Source organism: Numida meleagris, chromosome 10 (genome assembly GCF_002078875.1).
Source record: "Numida meleagris isolate 19003 breed g44 Domestic line chromosome 10, NumMel1.0, whole genome shotgun sequence".
Lineage (NCBI taxonomy): Eukaryota > Metazoa > Chordata > Aves > Galliformes > Numididae > Numida > Numida meleagris.
The window spans coordinates 16,742,126-16,756,868 of NC_034418.1; the positions used below are offsets into that span (position 1 = coordinate 16,742,126).

Genomic DNA, 14,743 nt, shown 5'->3' on the forward strand with positions numbered 1-14,743 from the left:
AAATGTTGGCAAAACCCCGTTCCCAACCCCACTGCACCCTGACCCAGCTCAAACCATGAAAAAGCCATCAAAGATCATTTGCCCATTAGAAAGTGCAAATGATCAGAACCATGAGCCAAGACTGGCTTGGATTTCTGGATGCACAGAAGCAATATCTGGGAAGCACTGTAAGGTGGGGAATGTGCAATGAGAAGAGGAAGAGATTGTCTTGAAGAGATTAGCAACCAGTAGTATAACTGAAAGGAAAAGCAGCAAAGAGGTCTGAGGGGTCAGGTATCATCCTGAGCTCCAACTCTGCGTGGAAGACATTTACCATTCCCCAGTGGTGTGAGACCATCCTCACTATTATTTTTTATCATTATAAAATTTGTCATCTTCATTGCAATCCTTGTTTGGTAATGACTCACATGCTGGTGCAGTACATAACAAGAAGTTATATGCGTTCTTGTTGCAAGTTTGATTGGTCCCAAAGCTGACAAAGACACTGGGATACTCTCATCATGGCTAGGTAGAAGCATAGAATCGTTTAGGTTGGAAAAGACCCTTAAATCATCAAATCCAACAATCCAGTTAGGCTATGGTTCCTCTGCTGCATGTTGGTCATACATAGAATCATAGAGTCATTAAAGTTGGAAAGACCACTAAGATCATCTAGTCCAACCATCAACCCATAGCTCACAAAAGGCATGCAGCTGAAACTTCAGGGATGATCCTAATGAGGAACCTAGTGACAACGACAGGTCTTCAGCTCAGCTTGGGACCCAATCTGTGGCAAGATGACTTATGTTCTTTGCTTGGAGAACATCCTCATTTGCACCATGCCAGTAGAAATGTCAGAGATACTGTGTTGGCATGGGTTAGGAGTTGTTCTGTTGTGTCACGGCAGTGAACATCTATAACTGATCCATCTCTGAGCATCTCTACCCTGGGTGGTGAGGACAGTTGCAAGCTTGGTTCAGATGCTGTGAGCCAGATCCATTTGGACATCTCAGTGCTGAACTCCAGGCAGCAACACCTCTGGAGAGGTACAATGTGTTCCATCATGTGTTGATCAGGGCTTTGGCTTGTGTCAGTTAGAGCTGAAGGAAACGACCTACAGTTTTCAGCTGATTTCACAGGCATGCAACTGTGCTAGCCTGGATCCTGGCTTTCCTCTGCCTTTCTTAGCAGTGATTAGTTCAGGAAAAAGCCAGACATTCCCCAAATACTGGGTAGGTTTGAAAGCCCAAACAAAAGTCACTGGATGTGTACGATATTGTTTGTGTCTTTTCTGTTTTACTGAGCTAATTCTCATTTGGAACTCATCATTAACTGGTGACAGGATTTTGTAATTAAAATTAATCCTCACAAAGAACATGTGCATGCCAGCTTGTGGCTTTCTTTTATCTTTTAGAATTTCTACTCTCATCCAGCTCAGCTGAACAGGACATGTGGCCACCTAATAGAGACTGAACTGTTAGGTATACATCTGCCTGAACATAGAGCCACCAGCATTGTAGCTTATGTCCTTGTTTGTGCTTTCATGGGTACAACGGACGGCAAAATTTGGCTCCATGGGCCCTCACCTATTCAGAGCTGATGGCTCTGCCTCCAGTAGTACCTGGTTTAAGTCCAGAATATGAATTTCTTACTTAACAAACAGTTCCTCACATGTTGTACTCCCAAGCAGGGAAAAGGAGAACCATACTTTTCTGGTGAGAAAATGCTTTTCCAGCATCATTTTGCAATCTGGTCCCAACTGAAGAATGAAGAGTCTATTTGAGAACCAAACTGTATGACCTTGGCTTGATTCGTCTGAAGTCAGTAGAGAAAGCATGGGTGGAGCGAGGAGAAAATTGGCTTTCTTATCTTTATTTCTATTGTGCAAGTTTTTAAATGGAATCCAGCACATTTGGTGTATTTGTTTTTGTTCATATATTCCTTCAAAAAATAATAGATGAAGCAACAGATGCACAAATGTTTAGCAGTGCAGCTACCTTTGAAGGAGTATTCCAGTACAGCTTACTGAAAACTGAGTTATCAAATGAATATTAAAAATAGAATCAGTGTAAGAAAATCTAAGAATCAATTTGAATTACACTTCTGTAAAGTGCTGAAAGCACTTCTGACGTGGAATCTGTTTGCACTTACCTACTGAAGAATGTCAGAGCTGGAGCATTGCATATGGGTTATGGGAACGGGTAAATTGCAGTTCCTATCATTACAACCCAGGAATTATTTCAACGTCATCATTTTTAATTCTCATGTTGCTCCCATCTCACTCCTAGTTACTTGCTCACCCATGTGTTAGTAGGCGAAATAGAGATGAAAAGGTCTTTCCGAGGGTGCAGAAGGAAATCTGAGCTTTGCATTTATGAAGTCTTTGCTAAAAATGTCTTCATCTCAGCCTTGGCTAACAAAATTCCCATTAAAAAAAAAAATAATCAAGCTTTATTGGCTTTTCAAGGGGGCTTTTTATTGCGATTTTCATTGCATAGTAAATATTTTCACTATAAATTTTTGATGTGTATTTACATACAAAAATAATGTTCTCTCTCTGTGTGTATATATATGAGTTTTGTGAGGATGACCCAAAGCTATTTTTGTGCATTATGCATTAGAAAACGTTCTCTAGACTGCCCACATCAAGTTCCAATTCCTCCCCTTCATGTAATTTTCTCGTTTTTCTCATTGTTCAATACAACACCAGCTGAGCTGTTCTTTTTGCCCAGCACTCTTGTCCCAGAGCCTTCCTTAGGTCACTGTAGCACGAGATCAGCTCCTCTGGAGCAAAGAACACGCTCCCAGAGGGGTGATAAATTCACAAAACCCTCCTGCAGTGAGTGCTCAGGTCAGGACAGACTCCACAAACATTCCTTCTCTCAGCAAGATGTAAACACTGTCATCTGCATCTTCTCAAGTGTCTCTCTTTTTTTTTTCGCCCAAACTGTGCCTCGAATTAGGAGGATTAAGAGGGCAGTGAGTCTGGTGGTTAAGGCCAAGGGAGAAGTTGAAAGGGGAATTTTCAGCAGTGTATACACACAGCCCAAGCAGAGCTATTCCTGTCCCAAATGAGTGGGTGCAAACAGTGGGCATTCATATGACATAATTTTAGAAGAATTTTAGCCAGATTTAGAAGGTCAATCCTCCTGCGCTCCTCTGTAACCAGTGGAACGTAATGGCTTTCTTCAGTGGGCAAAGCAGAGGAGGAACCACGTTTAGGGGAACCAAAGTGACTCTTGTTGGAGCTGCTGTCTCTCTCTCCCAGCTTCAGAGGTGACCTCAAGGTGTCTTTCTTTCACCTCTATCGCGTACATGGAGTAGATCATCTTTTCTGTTTCTTCTGTCTCTTCTCTGCTTTCAACTTATTCAAGCTAATGGCATTTTTCTTCCAGTGCTTCTTGTGGCGCAGGCTTTGGACCGTGTTCTTCAGGTGTCTAACTTGGGAGATGGCTCTCCATCCCTCAACAGCACGTATCTCACATCCAGATGAGGGTTCTCTGCATCAGGAAGACCTGAGAGTGACCTTTCAGTATCTAAAGGGCTGTAAGAAAGAAGGAGGCAGACTCTTAAGCAGGGTCTGTTGTGATAGGACAAGGGGAAATGGTTTCACACTAAAGGAGGGTAGATTTAGATAGGATACAGGGAAAAAGTTTTCTACAGTGTGGGTGGTGAAGCACTGGAAGAATTTACCCAAAGATGTGGTGGGTGCCCCTTCCCTGGAGACACCCAAGGTCAGACTGAATGGATTCTGAGCACCTATTGGAGCTGTAGGTGTCCCCGTTCATTGCAGGGGAGTTGGACCAGATGGCCTTTAAAGGTCTCTTCCAATTCAAATGATTCTATGATTCTGTGATCTGTCAAGAAAAGTAGCAGTAATTGTTCAGTTCTCATGAGCACACTGGGTTGTAAGTCTGGAAGTCTTCCTGCTCACTGAGGCAAAGAAAAATACCAGTCCCCAGAAGCAAAGCCAAGTGAGCTAGTGTCAGCTGAGGCTGAGAACAGCATGGCTTCCATCTGGAGGTTTTATCAGCCATACATACTGTGTGTGCACGTGCCGATATGGGGCGGGCTCAGTGCATGATTTGTCTGACAAAAACCAACCTGCTGTCTGTTGATGTTTCCATCACAGAGGAGGCTAATGGGCGCTGTTCAATGCCTGCAGAGAACATTACAGCTGAATCAGCCAACAACAACCTGCTCAGCAATGGCATTGGCTCCCTTTGCTCCATCTGTGGGGACCGGGCGACAGGCAAACACTATGGGGCATCCAGCTGCGATGGCTGCAAAGGCTTCTTCAGGAGGAGCGTCCGCAAGAACCATGTCTATTCCTGCAGGTACCTGCCCACTCGATGAATAAATGCCATTTATTGATACTGTAGGCAAAGTGGAATGGAGATCAAGTCGTACAATGGGGTCCCCATCCCCAGTGTTGAATTAGCGTGATGTGAATGCTGACAATAATGCTGCAGTTTAGCTTGTGGCGAGAAGATAGGGAGCTAAGGAGTAAGCTATGTCCTATCATTTTGGATGCTGGCACCTTTTATGACACTGTCCAATCCATTTCCTGAGTTCATACCGTCATGGTGTGAATCAGGGGAAACTTAGGGTCATGAGGCTTGTGTAAGAGTACAGCTCCTGGATGTGGAGTGACACCACAACCTCATCACAGACCAGCAAGGGGAAGCCAAGGGGGGAAAAGGACCAAAGCTTCAGAGATTTCTTCTCAAAGTCTTAATTTTCCTGGTAACAACATGAAAGCAACAAGCATCCAAGAACCCGTCAGTCCCAGAGTCGCCACAGCTTCTCCATCTTTGTTTTCAGACACATTGAACTATGTATGCTGTCATATCACTGATTATTTTACAATTATTCTGAGAATGTAGCATGGACCAGTGATGATTCACAGTCACTTTGGCACACAGGTATACATTGGAGAGATTTTTTTTCCGGGAGGATGCTATAAATTATAAAGCAGCTATCTTGGTTGGCCTTGGAAAAATGGTGTTTATTTTAGCACAGGAGGAAGAGAAAAAAATTCGAACCCACCCTCAACCTTTTAATCTGTAATTAAAACCTGGAAGTTTTCTTTTTGTTCCAGAGTTCTTCCTCCTTTAAAAGCATTCCATATTTTTGTAATGTAAGTCACTCTCTTTGTTCAAAATGCTTCTGGGATACTTATCACTCCAGGACACAGCAGCCACAAAAGACATCCAATCTGATATCAGCCTCCACCTGCATGGTGCCCATCCCATGCGCTGTGGGATCCCATCAGGAGGAGTGAATAGCTACTACTGATTTCTTTGAAATTTTGGCTCTTTCTCTCCTGGGAGTACAATTGTTGCCCCTCCCCAGGAATCGATGAATCACTGCGACATTTGGCAGCCTGGGGAATCGCAGTGTGTAAGCCAAGCAAATGGTAAATGCTCGCCTGTCTGTGAATCCTTATTTGGTGAGCCGAGCTGTATTTAGCCCAGCTCAAAGCTCTGTTGTTTATCACAGACTTGAATTCCTTGGAAAGTCTTTGGGCTTTTGTACCTTTGGCTTTTTACCAGCCGGGGAATGTGCCTCAGCTTTTACAACCTAATGATGGCCCCAGAGCAACCCGCATTGCCTCCTCTCTGTGCAACAGATTCCTCTTCCATTGCTTCACCCATAGTGGCCTGGACTACCTGGGCCACCACTAGTTCCTCTGTCTCCTGTTGAGATGAAGAGGAGAGTGGAGGCCACTTACCTCCAAAGTAGACTATAGACACAAAAGGCTTTGTGGGCCACGATGCATTTATTCTATGCAAAGTAAGAGAGTGTTAACAAGTTGGTCCAAACCGGACACCCGATAACTGTCTGAAAGTGGGAGATGGAGTCCCCCACTCCACCAGGCACCAACCCAACTTGAGTCGCCATCACACTTCAGCAGCCAAAACCATCACAGTCCTTGTGGGGTGGGTGGTCTGAAATCGCTGCATGCCCAGTTGGCAGTGGGAAGATGGGAAATGGGGCCAAGCCTGCACTGGTTCCACCCATTCCCTGCAAGGCCTTTGGCTCCTCAGTGCTCCATCTTTCACGTCTCTTCCCAGGTTCAGCCGACAGTGCGTGATAGACAAAGACAAGAGGAACCAGTGCAGGTACTGCAGGCTGAAGAAGTGCTTCAGAGCAGGCATGAAGAAAGAAGGTAGGTGCAGGGAGGCTGCTCAGAACCTCCTACTGCTGTCTCTGGCCTTGCTCTATCTGTGGGAGATGGTGGAGAGAAGCAGCAACGCTCATCCTAGATGATGATGTGTTCCTCAGTGAGAGGGTTCTTGTTGCAGCTGAAAACCCCATTTTCCATCTCTTCAGATGGGAATTTCAACTACAGCTTCATGCACATCCTGGGAGGCTTCTCTCGTTAGGTGATTCAATACTGGGAGGGGGATTGCCACCAAATTCGCCCCTTACCAAAGGGGTGAAATCACAATTCCACAGAAACCAATGGGAAATTTGTCACTCATTTCTGGTAATTCATAAGATTTCACCAACGATGACAAGAATCTCTTTCCAAATCCCTGACCATCTGTTTTCCTGGAGAACAGGGTGTCTTGCAATTTGGCATAGGTCATGGATGTAGCTAAAATGCCTGCTGGTTTAATTTAGGAGAAATGGAGTAAATGCACAGCTGGGAAAAAAGTAGTCCTCCAAGTAATATTAGCCAACCAAAGCTGCTCTCAGGTCTAGATGAGGACTGAGCCAATCACCAATGCAGCAAATTCCACCGTTTGGAAAGGCTGAAATCTGGTTATCAGCTCCATTCTTTCATCCAAAGCGTGATTTTTATTGGGTTGATGGTAAAAGTTGTAAAACCTTGGCTCATTCCTTCGTTATTGATTGCAGCTTGATGCACAATGACTCATTTCAAGTTCCACATCGCCACATTCCTTGAAACTGATTTTATGAGTGCATGGTCAGGTTGCGTGCTAACAAACTGCTCATGTGTTTGGTACAGAAGGTTTTAAAGCACCTTGAGCAACTGCTTCGTAGGAATTAGCTTAGCTGACCAGAGCGGTATCCAAAACACGTGTGCAGAACTGTGAAAGAAATTTTCTTGCACAATTGTGTGTACAAAAAGAACGCCATTGTTTGCTTTAGGTTGGTTCTAGATTAATATTAAACAGTATTGCGAAGCATTAGGGGAGAAGAGAAGCCATGTCTTGGGATAGAGCAGCATCGGGATGATAAAATTGTTTATAGAAACGTTTCAGTGGTATGCACCAATTTGAGTCAGAGCCACAACATCCACACTCAGTGCATCAAGTTGTCCCAGCGCTGGCACGCAGCACTTTGACACTTGTTCTCTGGCACATCATTTTTCAACCAGCTCACGTAACAGCAATCAGACTTTCCAGGGTGTGGTAACAGCACTATTTATTCACCGTAGAGGGAAAGAAGATGGAAACGATCCTTTTCCCAGCCTGGGTGTGACAATACACCTGGGGTGTGGCGGTGGGGTTGTGTCACTTTGCCTGCTCCCGTGGCTGGCACCGTGCTGACCCACTGCTCCATGGCGCGGTATGCAGCACTGGAAAACTTGCTGTTCCCTGCATGTCCTCAGCCTGGCAGAACTAACGGATAAGCTAGAGCTTTGGATCCAGAGTGATTTTTCTTTGTTTCCAATCTTCCTGTGCTGTAAGACATGATGTGACACTTTTGGATCTTTCTCTCTTGGTTCCCACGTTGGAAACAACTCTAATGGATAAGAGAATGAGTGAGGCTATGTTAGCCACTCCGGTGGAATAGCAATTTCTGCCCAAAGAAGAAGCTGTATGACGCAAAAACCAGGTTAGGGTTAGGGTTAGGGGCAGGTACATGGCTGACTGCCCAGTCTGAATTTGATTCTGCTTTTTGAAAGAATGTCCCACACTTCAGCCCTACACCTCCAGAGAGAAATTTTGGCAAAGGAGTGTCCAAAATATCCAGCCATTGCTTGTGCTGTGAGAAGGGATCCAGGTCCCATCGTCACCAGCAAGAGTAAAGAAGGGCCAACACATGGGTCTTGTGGAAAATAGTCTCCAGATTTCCTAGAAATTAGCTCATTTAGGAACGCTCCTACCCCTAATCACATTTTTGGTCTCCATCACTCATTTTAATAAGTAAACACTCGTTGAAATCGGGACAAGCGGCGAGGAAAAGGCTTGCTTGAATGCGCACCGGATCTCAGATAGTTGTAGGAGATCTGCTCCCTTTCTCTTGGCACATGGTGAAGGCTGGGGCAGTGCTGCAGGGTGGTCGATGTGCACTCTGGCACCTCCATCTCTTTCTTGTCCTTTCTGGCTGTTCTCTCTTTGCACAGGAGAAAGTTCGATCTCTATTGTTTTGCACAATGCTACCAGGGAGGTTTTTGGCCAGGAAACCATCTAAGAACGAGGAGTGCACCTGATATTAAACACCCCCAAAACGCAGCAGGAGACTATTTTTAGCAGCTATTTGACACCGTGCTCAACCTTGAACAAATTAGCAGGCTGTGATCTCTCAAATGAGCCAGGCCACCCGCTCACGTGAAGCTGAGCTAATAACCTTGGTGGCTTTTGACGTGTCCAGCACCGCGCTGTTAGGATGCAGTTTGCTGGTGAAGAAAGAGGTTAATCTTTAACCTCTCGTCCCCTTTAAAGAAATTTATGAATGTACATGAACTCCTCTGGTTTTATGCAGAAGTAAAGAATGATTACTGCCACCGCACAGTGGGAGGACCTGAGGCTGTTATTTATTCATTCTTGTTAAATCAGACGGGTTTATAGGATGGTTTTATTAGCATTTCATACCTTTTGTTTGCACGTCTTTTCTACCAGCTTGTAGAATTCTGGGACCGCAGTACATTGCAGAGGGAGGTGGAAAAGGTAAAGGATCTCCCCAGCTTTGTGATGGTCATAAACCAGCCCACAGCATGCGGAAGGATTAAATGTGCATGTACCATTGGCTTTTACGTGCAAATAAAATACACCACCCCTACAAAATCAGAGATAGCATGGGGAAAGAAATGATTTGTGCACAGAAATTATTCCAGCAGCAAGAAGGAGCGAATCTGTCAGCAGAGGTGTACACATTGTGAGCTCCGATGGAGCACTTAGAGCTCCTCCTCCTGCTGTCCCCTTGTACGCAGCTCACTTATTAGCGCACTTCCAACCCAACTGGCATTAAATAAGGATTGTTTTAGCAGAGTAATAGTGTACCCGTATGCATTAGATTCTCCAGAGGTTCCTTGTCACGTGCTCTGTACCGATGTGGCAAGGCAGCAAGGACAAAATGTTTGGGAAACGTGGGATTGTTGCAATCCCACAAACACAGCGCTGTTTGCCCAAGAGCCGCAGCGAGCGCTCTGCACGCCAGCATCCTCAGTGTGCTCATGGCAAAAGGGCCCGGGGTTGCTCCGAGTATGGAAACATCAGATGGAGGAGATGTTTGTTTTCTCTTCTGCTTCCCACAGGCTGGGACATGTGGTGAATTCCTTGGAGGCAGATGTGGGCATCGTTCTGCCCCCCCCCCCCCAAATTCCCTGGGGGGATGTCCAGGCCAGCAACACGCTGTCCCTGGCCAGCAGCATCACAGGGACATTTTCCCACTGACGTCCACTTGTGTGGGGTTGCAGTGGTTCTTCCCATCCCTGGCACCTATCTGCCTGCAGGGATCCTGAGCTATTTGGGGTCGGGGAGCAGAGCCACGTGCATCACGTGCATCATGGTTGGATATTAGGAGAAAATATCCTATGAAAGAGAGATCAGGAGGCTGCCCAGGAAGGTGGGGGAGTCCAGGCAGGTGTCCCAGAACCGTGGAGATGTGGCACTGTGGGCATGGTGGGGTGGGTTGGGGTTGGGTTGGGGATCTTGGTGGTCATCTCCAACCTGAATGATTCTATAATTCTATGGGCTGCGTGTGGTCCCTCAGCCATCAGCTTGATCCAGGTCTTTCCATTCATTGGCTTTGGAAACCAGAACAGCAAATAGAGGACAGCATGAGAGAAAAAGGATGGGGAGTGAGGCTTTTGCTGGGCACATACTGGAAATAGCAGGGATTTAGTCCTTTCTTACTGTCTGCAAAGCTGAGATCACATCCGAGCCAAAGCACCTTCTGCACAGCGATACCTCACCACCATGACCTACCCCTTCCCTTTTACAAGCACAATAATTATGGCAATATAATTACCCCATAGCAATAAATTATTTTTGTGGCCGGTGAAACATTAACTCCCTTTTGTATCTAATTCCACAGCATCTTGGGTACTTTCAGCGACAACACCCAACTCACCTTGAGAAAGTCAGCCAGAACATCCACTTACACTTGAGATTGAGCTTATCAGGGCATGAGGAAAGCACTGAAATATGTGCCATAAAAGCAGCTGGGAGAAAAACAAGCTGGAGACTCTTAAAGGAGTCTGTCACAGGGGAGCAGGAGAAGTCTGTGGGACCTGTGTCATAGTGTTGATTGATTACTAAGGGAAAATTGTTTGTTTTGTCTTGGGAGTGGGTGAAAAGAGCCTATTCATTCCAAGAGAGCAACTGCTATGGAGCTAGATGTGAGAGATAGGGCAGAGACTTTCCAGGAAAGGATTGGTTTTGGGTTGGCTTCATTCTGTTCCAAGCTGGATGCTGTCTGGTGTACAGAAAAAAAGCTGCGAAGGGTTAATCTGTTCAGAAGGTTAAGCATAGGCTGTGGATGTATTTCCAGTGACTGCTCATCTTCCTTTAAATCAGCTTCTAAGTGCCTCAGACTGAAGAGGCTCCACTGCAATGTGCGTGTGCAGCGCACCTGTTCCAAATGGACACCACCAGAGGTGGCTCTGAGGTGTAAAACCCAAAATTGGCTCTGGGGTCTCGGCCCTGGCAGCCCCTTGCCCAGCACACCCCGTTCAGCTGCCAGCAAGGCTGAGCTCCGGATCCTGAAGAACAAACAGCAGGCTTCTGCCCGACATGGGAAATATTGATTTTGCTGCCGTTGCCTGTTTTCTGCCCTTTCACTTTGTTGGCCTCTCATCAGGGGCCGGTTAGGAACACAGATAAGAGGTTTGACCTGAGCTGACAAAAGAAGCCCGTAAATCAGGCACCTCCCCACCCCATGTAGGAAACAGTGCCGGTGGCTCCTCCACTATTTTGGGGAAATCTGGAGAAATGTGCCCTGAGCAAAGAATCACAGAATCGTTAAGGCTGGAAAAGACCTCCAAGATCCCCCAGCCAAGCCCAACCCGCCCCACCATGCCCATAACCACATCCCTCTGTGCCACATCCCCACAGCTCTGGGACATCTCCAGGGATGGTGACCCCACCACCTCCCTGGGCTGCCTGGCTCATCACCGCTCTTTCAGGAGAAGAAATCTTCCCTAATATCCAACTTGAAGGGAACCTGAGAACGGACCAGTGGGATGGGCAGGGCTGAGGGGATGGCTGTAGTGGGGAGCAATGGGTTGAACTGAAGATTCTTCTCATCGGAGCTTCTTTAACGAGGTGATTCCTCCTGCTCCCTGGCTCTCATTGCAGCGGTGCAGAACGAGCGCGACAGGATCAGCATCCGCAGGAGCAGCTACGAGGACAACGGCTCGCTGTCCATCAGCGTGCTCACCCAGGCCGAGGCGATGGCACAGCAGGTAGGAGACCCGGGGACAACCCCCAGATAAGATGCAGCCTTTGGGGTGTGAGATGCAGAGCTGCAATTCCGTGAGCTGAGGGATGCCCCAGGTCCCTCTGCCCGCACCTCAGTTATTGCTGCTCCCCCAAAGCTCCCAGAAGTTCAGGCAGAAGTTCAGCCCTCGTTGCTGCACAATGTGTCCTGGCCGGAACGCAGTGTTCCCATCACGGCCAATTATATCTTTCATTTGTTACTTCTTTTTTTTACCAGGGAGAAAAAATAAAGCTAACAAAATCTGTCCTCAACAGATGCTGATTGCTTTCTGGTTTCACAACGGATTTCGCCCTGAGTGTCCCCTAAATTATTATGCTAATCGCCTCTCGCCACTGAGGCATATGGGCCAGATGTTGTAGATTACATGCAACGATGCATCCATTTCCTTTGCAAAAAATCATTACATTTTAACTCCCTCCCCGCCATGCGGCTCTTTAGAGATCAAAGCAGGTGGGTTTCAGCGCAGAAATCCACCGCGTGGGAGGCATTTTGCTGGGTTGCTGCGAAGCTGAGCCCCAGTGCTGTAAGAACAGGGACACGGAGCAGGTTTTGTCATGAGGCAGTGAAGGAGGCGGGGATGGGACGTGATGCTGGGACCGAGCACCACCTCGTGGTGCTTTGCCTGGGGAACAAATGTGCAGCCATTGCTACGGAGGGAAGACGCGGCTTAGAGGGTGGGGACGGGTACTTTGAGTGGTAGGACGGCGCTGATCTGGGTGCGCGTTGCTTCTCTTTCAGTATTTGCCTCTGAGCCCCGTGCACAGTGCAGACATCGCAATGAAGAAAGTGGCGACCATCAACGACGTGTGCGAGTCCATGAAGCAGCAGCTGCTGGTGCTGGTGGAGTGGGCCAAGTACATCCCTGCGTTCTGCGAGCTGCCGCTGGACGACCAGGTGATGGGCAAGCGCCTTTCCCTGCAGTGCTGCTGCCTTCCACGCTAATGCTCAGCCATACCTTTCAATCTGACATCATTACGTATTACTACGCAGAGCAATAAACTGGCAGGAGATGAAGAATAATAAAGGACAAAGGCAACGAGTTCAGTAGCCAAAAAAAGCCCCAAAATACAGAACTGGTCACCCCAGTGCGCACAGGGACCCAGACAGTGAGGTTTTCCCTTTACTAAAACCTTATAGATGAGTATAAAAGCCATTCATTTCTTAAGAACTCAAGCCAACCCCCTTTTTGCTCGTTGAGTTGACGTTCCATTAAGACCTCTCTCTTCTGTGCTGCCTGCAGGTCGCCTTGCTCAGAGCCCACGCGGGGGAACACCTACTCCTTGGGGTAGCCAAGCGGTCCATACCCTACACCGATTTTCTATTATTAGGTAAAGTACTGGGAGCACTCCAGCTTTTATTATCCGCACACATGGAGCCTGGATGGGTTGTTGCACATCTGGCTCGGGATTAAGTGCTCAAGGAGGTCTCTGGAGAAGAGTAGAAAGGGAGAGGCAAATACACTGTGACTTTTCATAGAGTCCTTAAGGTTGGGAAAGGCTGCTAAGGTCATCCTTTACACCTGTGCCCTTATGCTTTGAAACTGTGGCTGGGGAAACCTCAGTATTAAGTGGGATCTCAAACAGCTGTGTCTTGGTTTTGCACCAAATTGCCAAGGCACAGTGAGGTATTTGGGCATTGGTACTGAAAGCTGTAAATCAGAGCAGAAGATGAAACAAACTTTGAGTATGGTATTAGTGCACCGATATGTGCAAAAGTAAGGGCCAAAGGGGCAGATCCCCACCTTGCTTCTCCATTGTGAATCTGGGTGTGAAGCGGCATGCTGGAACTCTGCTCTGCATGGCAGTAGGACTACCTGGCAGCCCAGGTCTGGGTGACTGACAGGTGAGACCATGTCTGCAGAGTGTTCAGTGTTGAATTTCTCCCTTGTCCCCAGGGAATGACTTCATCATCCCAATGCACTGTCCAGAGCTAGAAATCGCTCGTGTGGCCACCAGGATCTTGGATGAGCTGGTGAAGCCCTTGCGGGACATCCAGATCGATGACAATGAGTACGCGTGCCTCAAAGCCATCATCTTCTTTGATCCAGGTATGCGACTTTCCTGCTTGCTGGGGCAAGCACAGGGCTTTAGGAGTTGGTGTGTAACAGGATATGGGAAGCAGGACAGTGGGTGGGGAAACGCAGCTCTTCCTCCTGCTTTTGCATCCCTAAGAGCAGCCCTGAGTACAGAGGGAGTACAATCCCTTGAGTACTGTGTCCAGTTTTGGGCCCCTCACTGCAAGAAAGACACTGAGGCCCTGGAGCGTGTTCAGAGGAGGGCAATGAAGCTGGTGAGGGGTCTGGAGCACAGGCCCTATGAGGAGCGGCTGAGGGAGCTGGGATTGCTCAGCCTGGAGAAGAGGAGGCTCAGGGGGGACCTTATCACTCTCTATAACTACCTGAAGGGAGGTATCAAAGAAATATTCAGATATAGCGGTGAGAGCCATGGTTTAGTGGGGTTATTGGTGGTAGGTGGATGGTTGGACTGGATGATTTTGTAGGTCTTTTCCAACCTAGCTAATTCTATGATTCTATGACAGCCAGGCTGAAAACCCCTTGGCAACAGCTCTGCATTTCACCCTATTCCTGAACACTTCACCATTTAGCACGTAGTAACTCCAGCCAGACAAACGTGCAAGTCTCGGCAGAATTCAGAGGAGTTTTGCTGCTTCTGCAGGTGGCTTTGGGAAAGCCCATTAGTCTGAATTAGTCTGATGCCTATTAAGGTCATATATGCTTATATTGAATTATGCATAAGCTAAATTAGTCAGCTGAGCAGCAGTTTGAAGCATCCATCAGAGTTCTGAGCTGAGAATTAAAAACCATAGAGAGCTGTGGACTGTTCAGGGCACTGAGTGCCCAGAGACATCAAGGATGTCTGTTAATGGATCTTGCTGGCAGCCAGCATCAGTGAGGGCAGAGCTGGGCTGGCCAGGGTGGAGAAGAGAGCAGAGAAACACAAAGCAAAGAAAAACTTGCTTTGCATCATCCCTATATTGCCATTCCACAAACATCCCACTCAGGTTCCCCCTAAACACATACCTATAGCATGCACACTGTCCCCTCAGTACAACACTCAGCTTCAGGTGCATTGCCCTGTAGCTGGGAGGAGACAAGGAGGAACAA

The 14,743-nt window shown here is 47.2% G+C and overlaps 1 protein-coding gene across 4 annotated transcripts in view; it reads left to right on the plus strand.

The window, feature by feature from the left end:
- The window catches only part of LOC110404333 (hepatocyte nuclear factor 4-beta-like), a 42,355-nt gene that overhangs the window by 23,101 nt on the left and 4,511 nt on the right, over nucleotides 1-14,743 (plus strand). For all 4 annotated transcript variants that reach the window (XM_021408491.1, XM_021408494.1, XM_021408492.1 and 1 more), the window contains 6 exons: nucleotides 4,112-4,316; nucleotides 6,057-6,151; nucleotides 11,478-11,584; nucleotides 12,358-12,513; nucleotides 12,860-12,947; nucleotides 13,514-13,666. In XM_021408491.1, coding sequence (XP_021264166.1) covers nucleotides 4,112-4,316; nucleotides 6,057-6,151; nucleotides 11,478-11,584; nucleotides 12,358-12,513; nucleotides 12,860-12,947; nucleotides 13,514-13,666 — 804 coding nt within the window. The remainder of the gene's footprint in view (nucleotides 1-4,111; nucleotides 4,317-6,056; nucleotides 6,152-11,477; nucleotides 11,585-12,357; nucleotides 12,514-12,859; nucleotides 12,948-13,513; nucleotides 13,667-14,743) is intronic.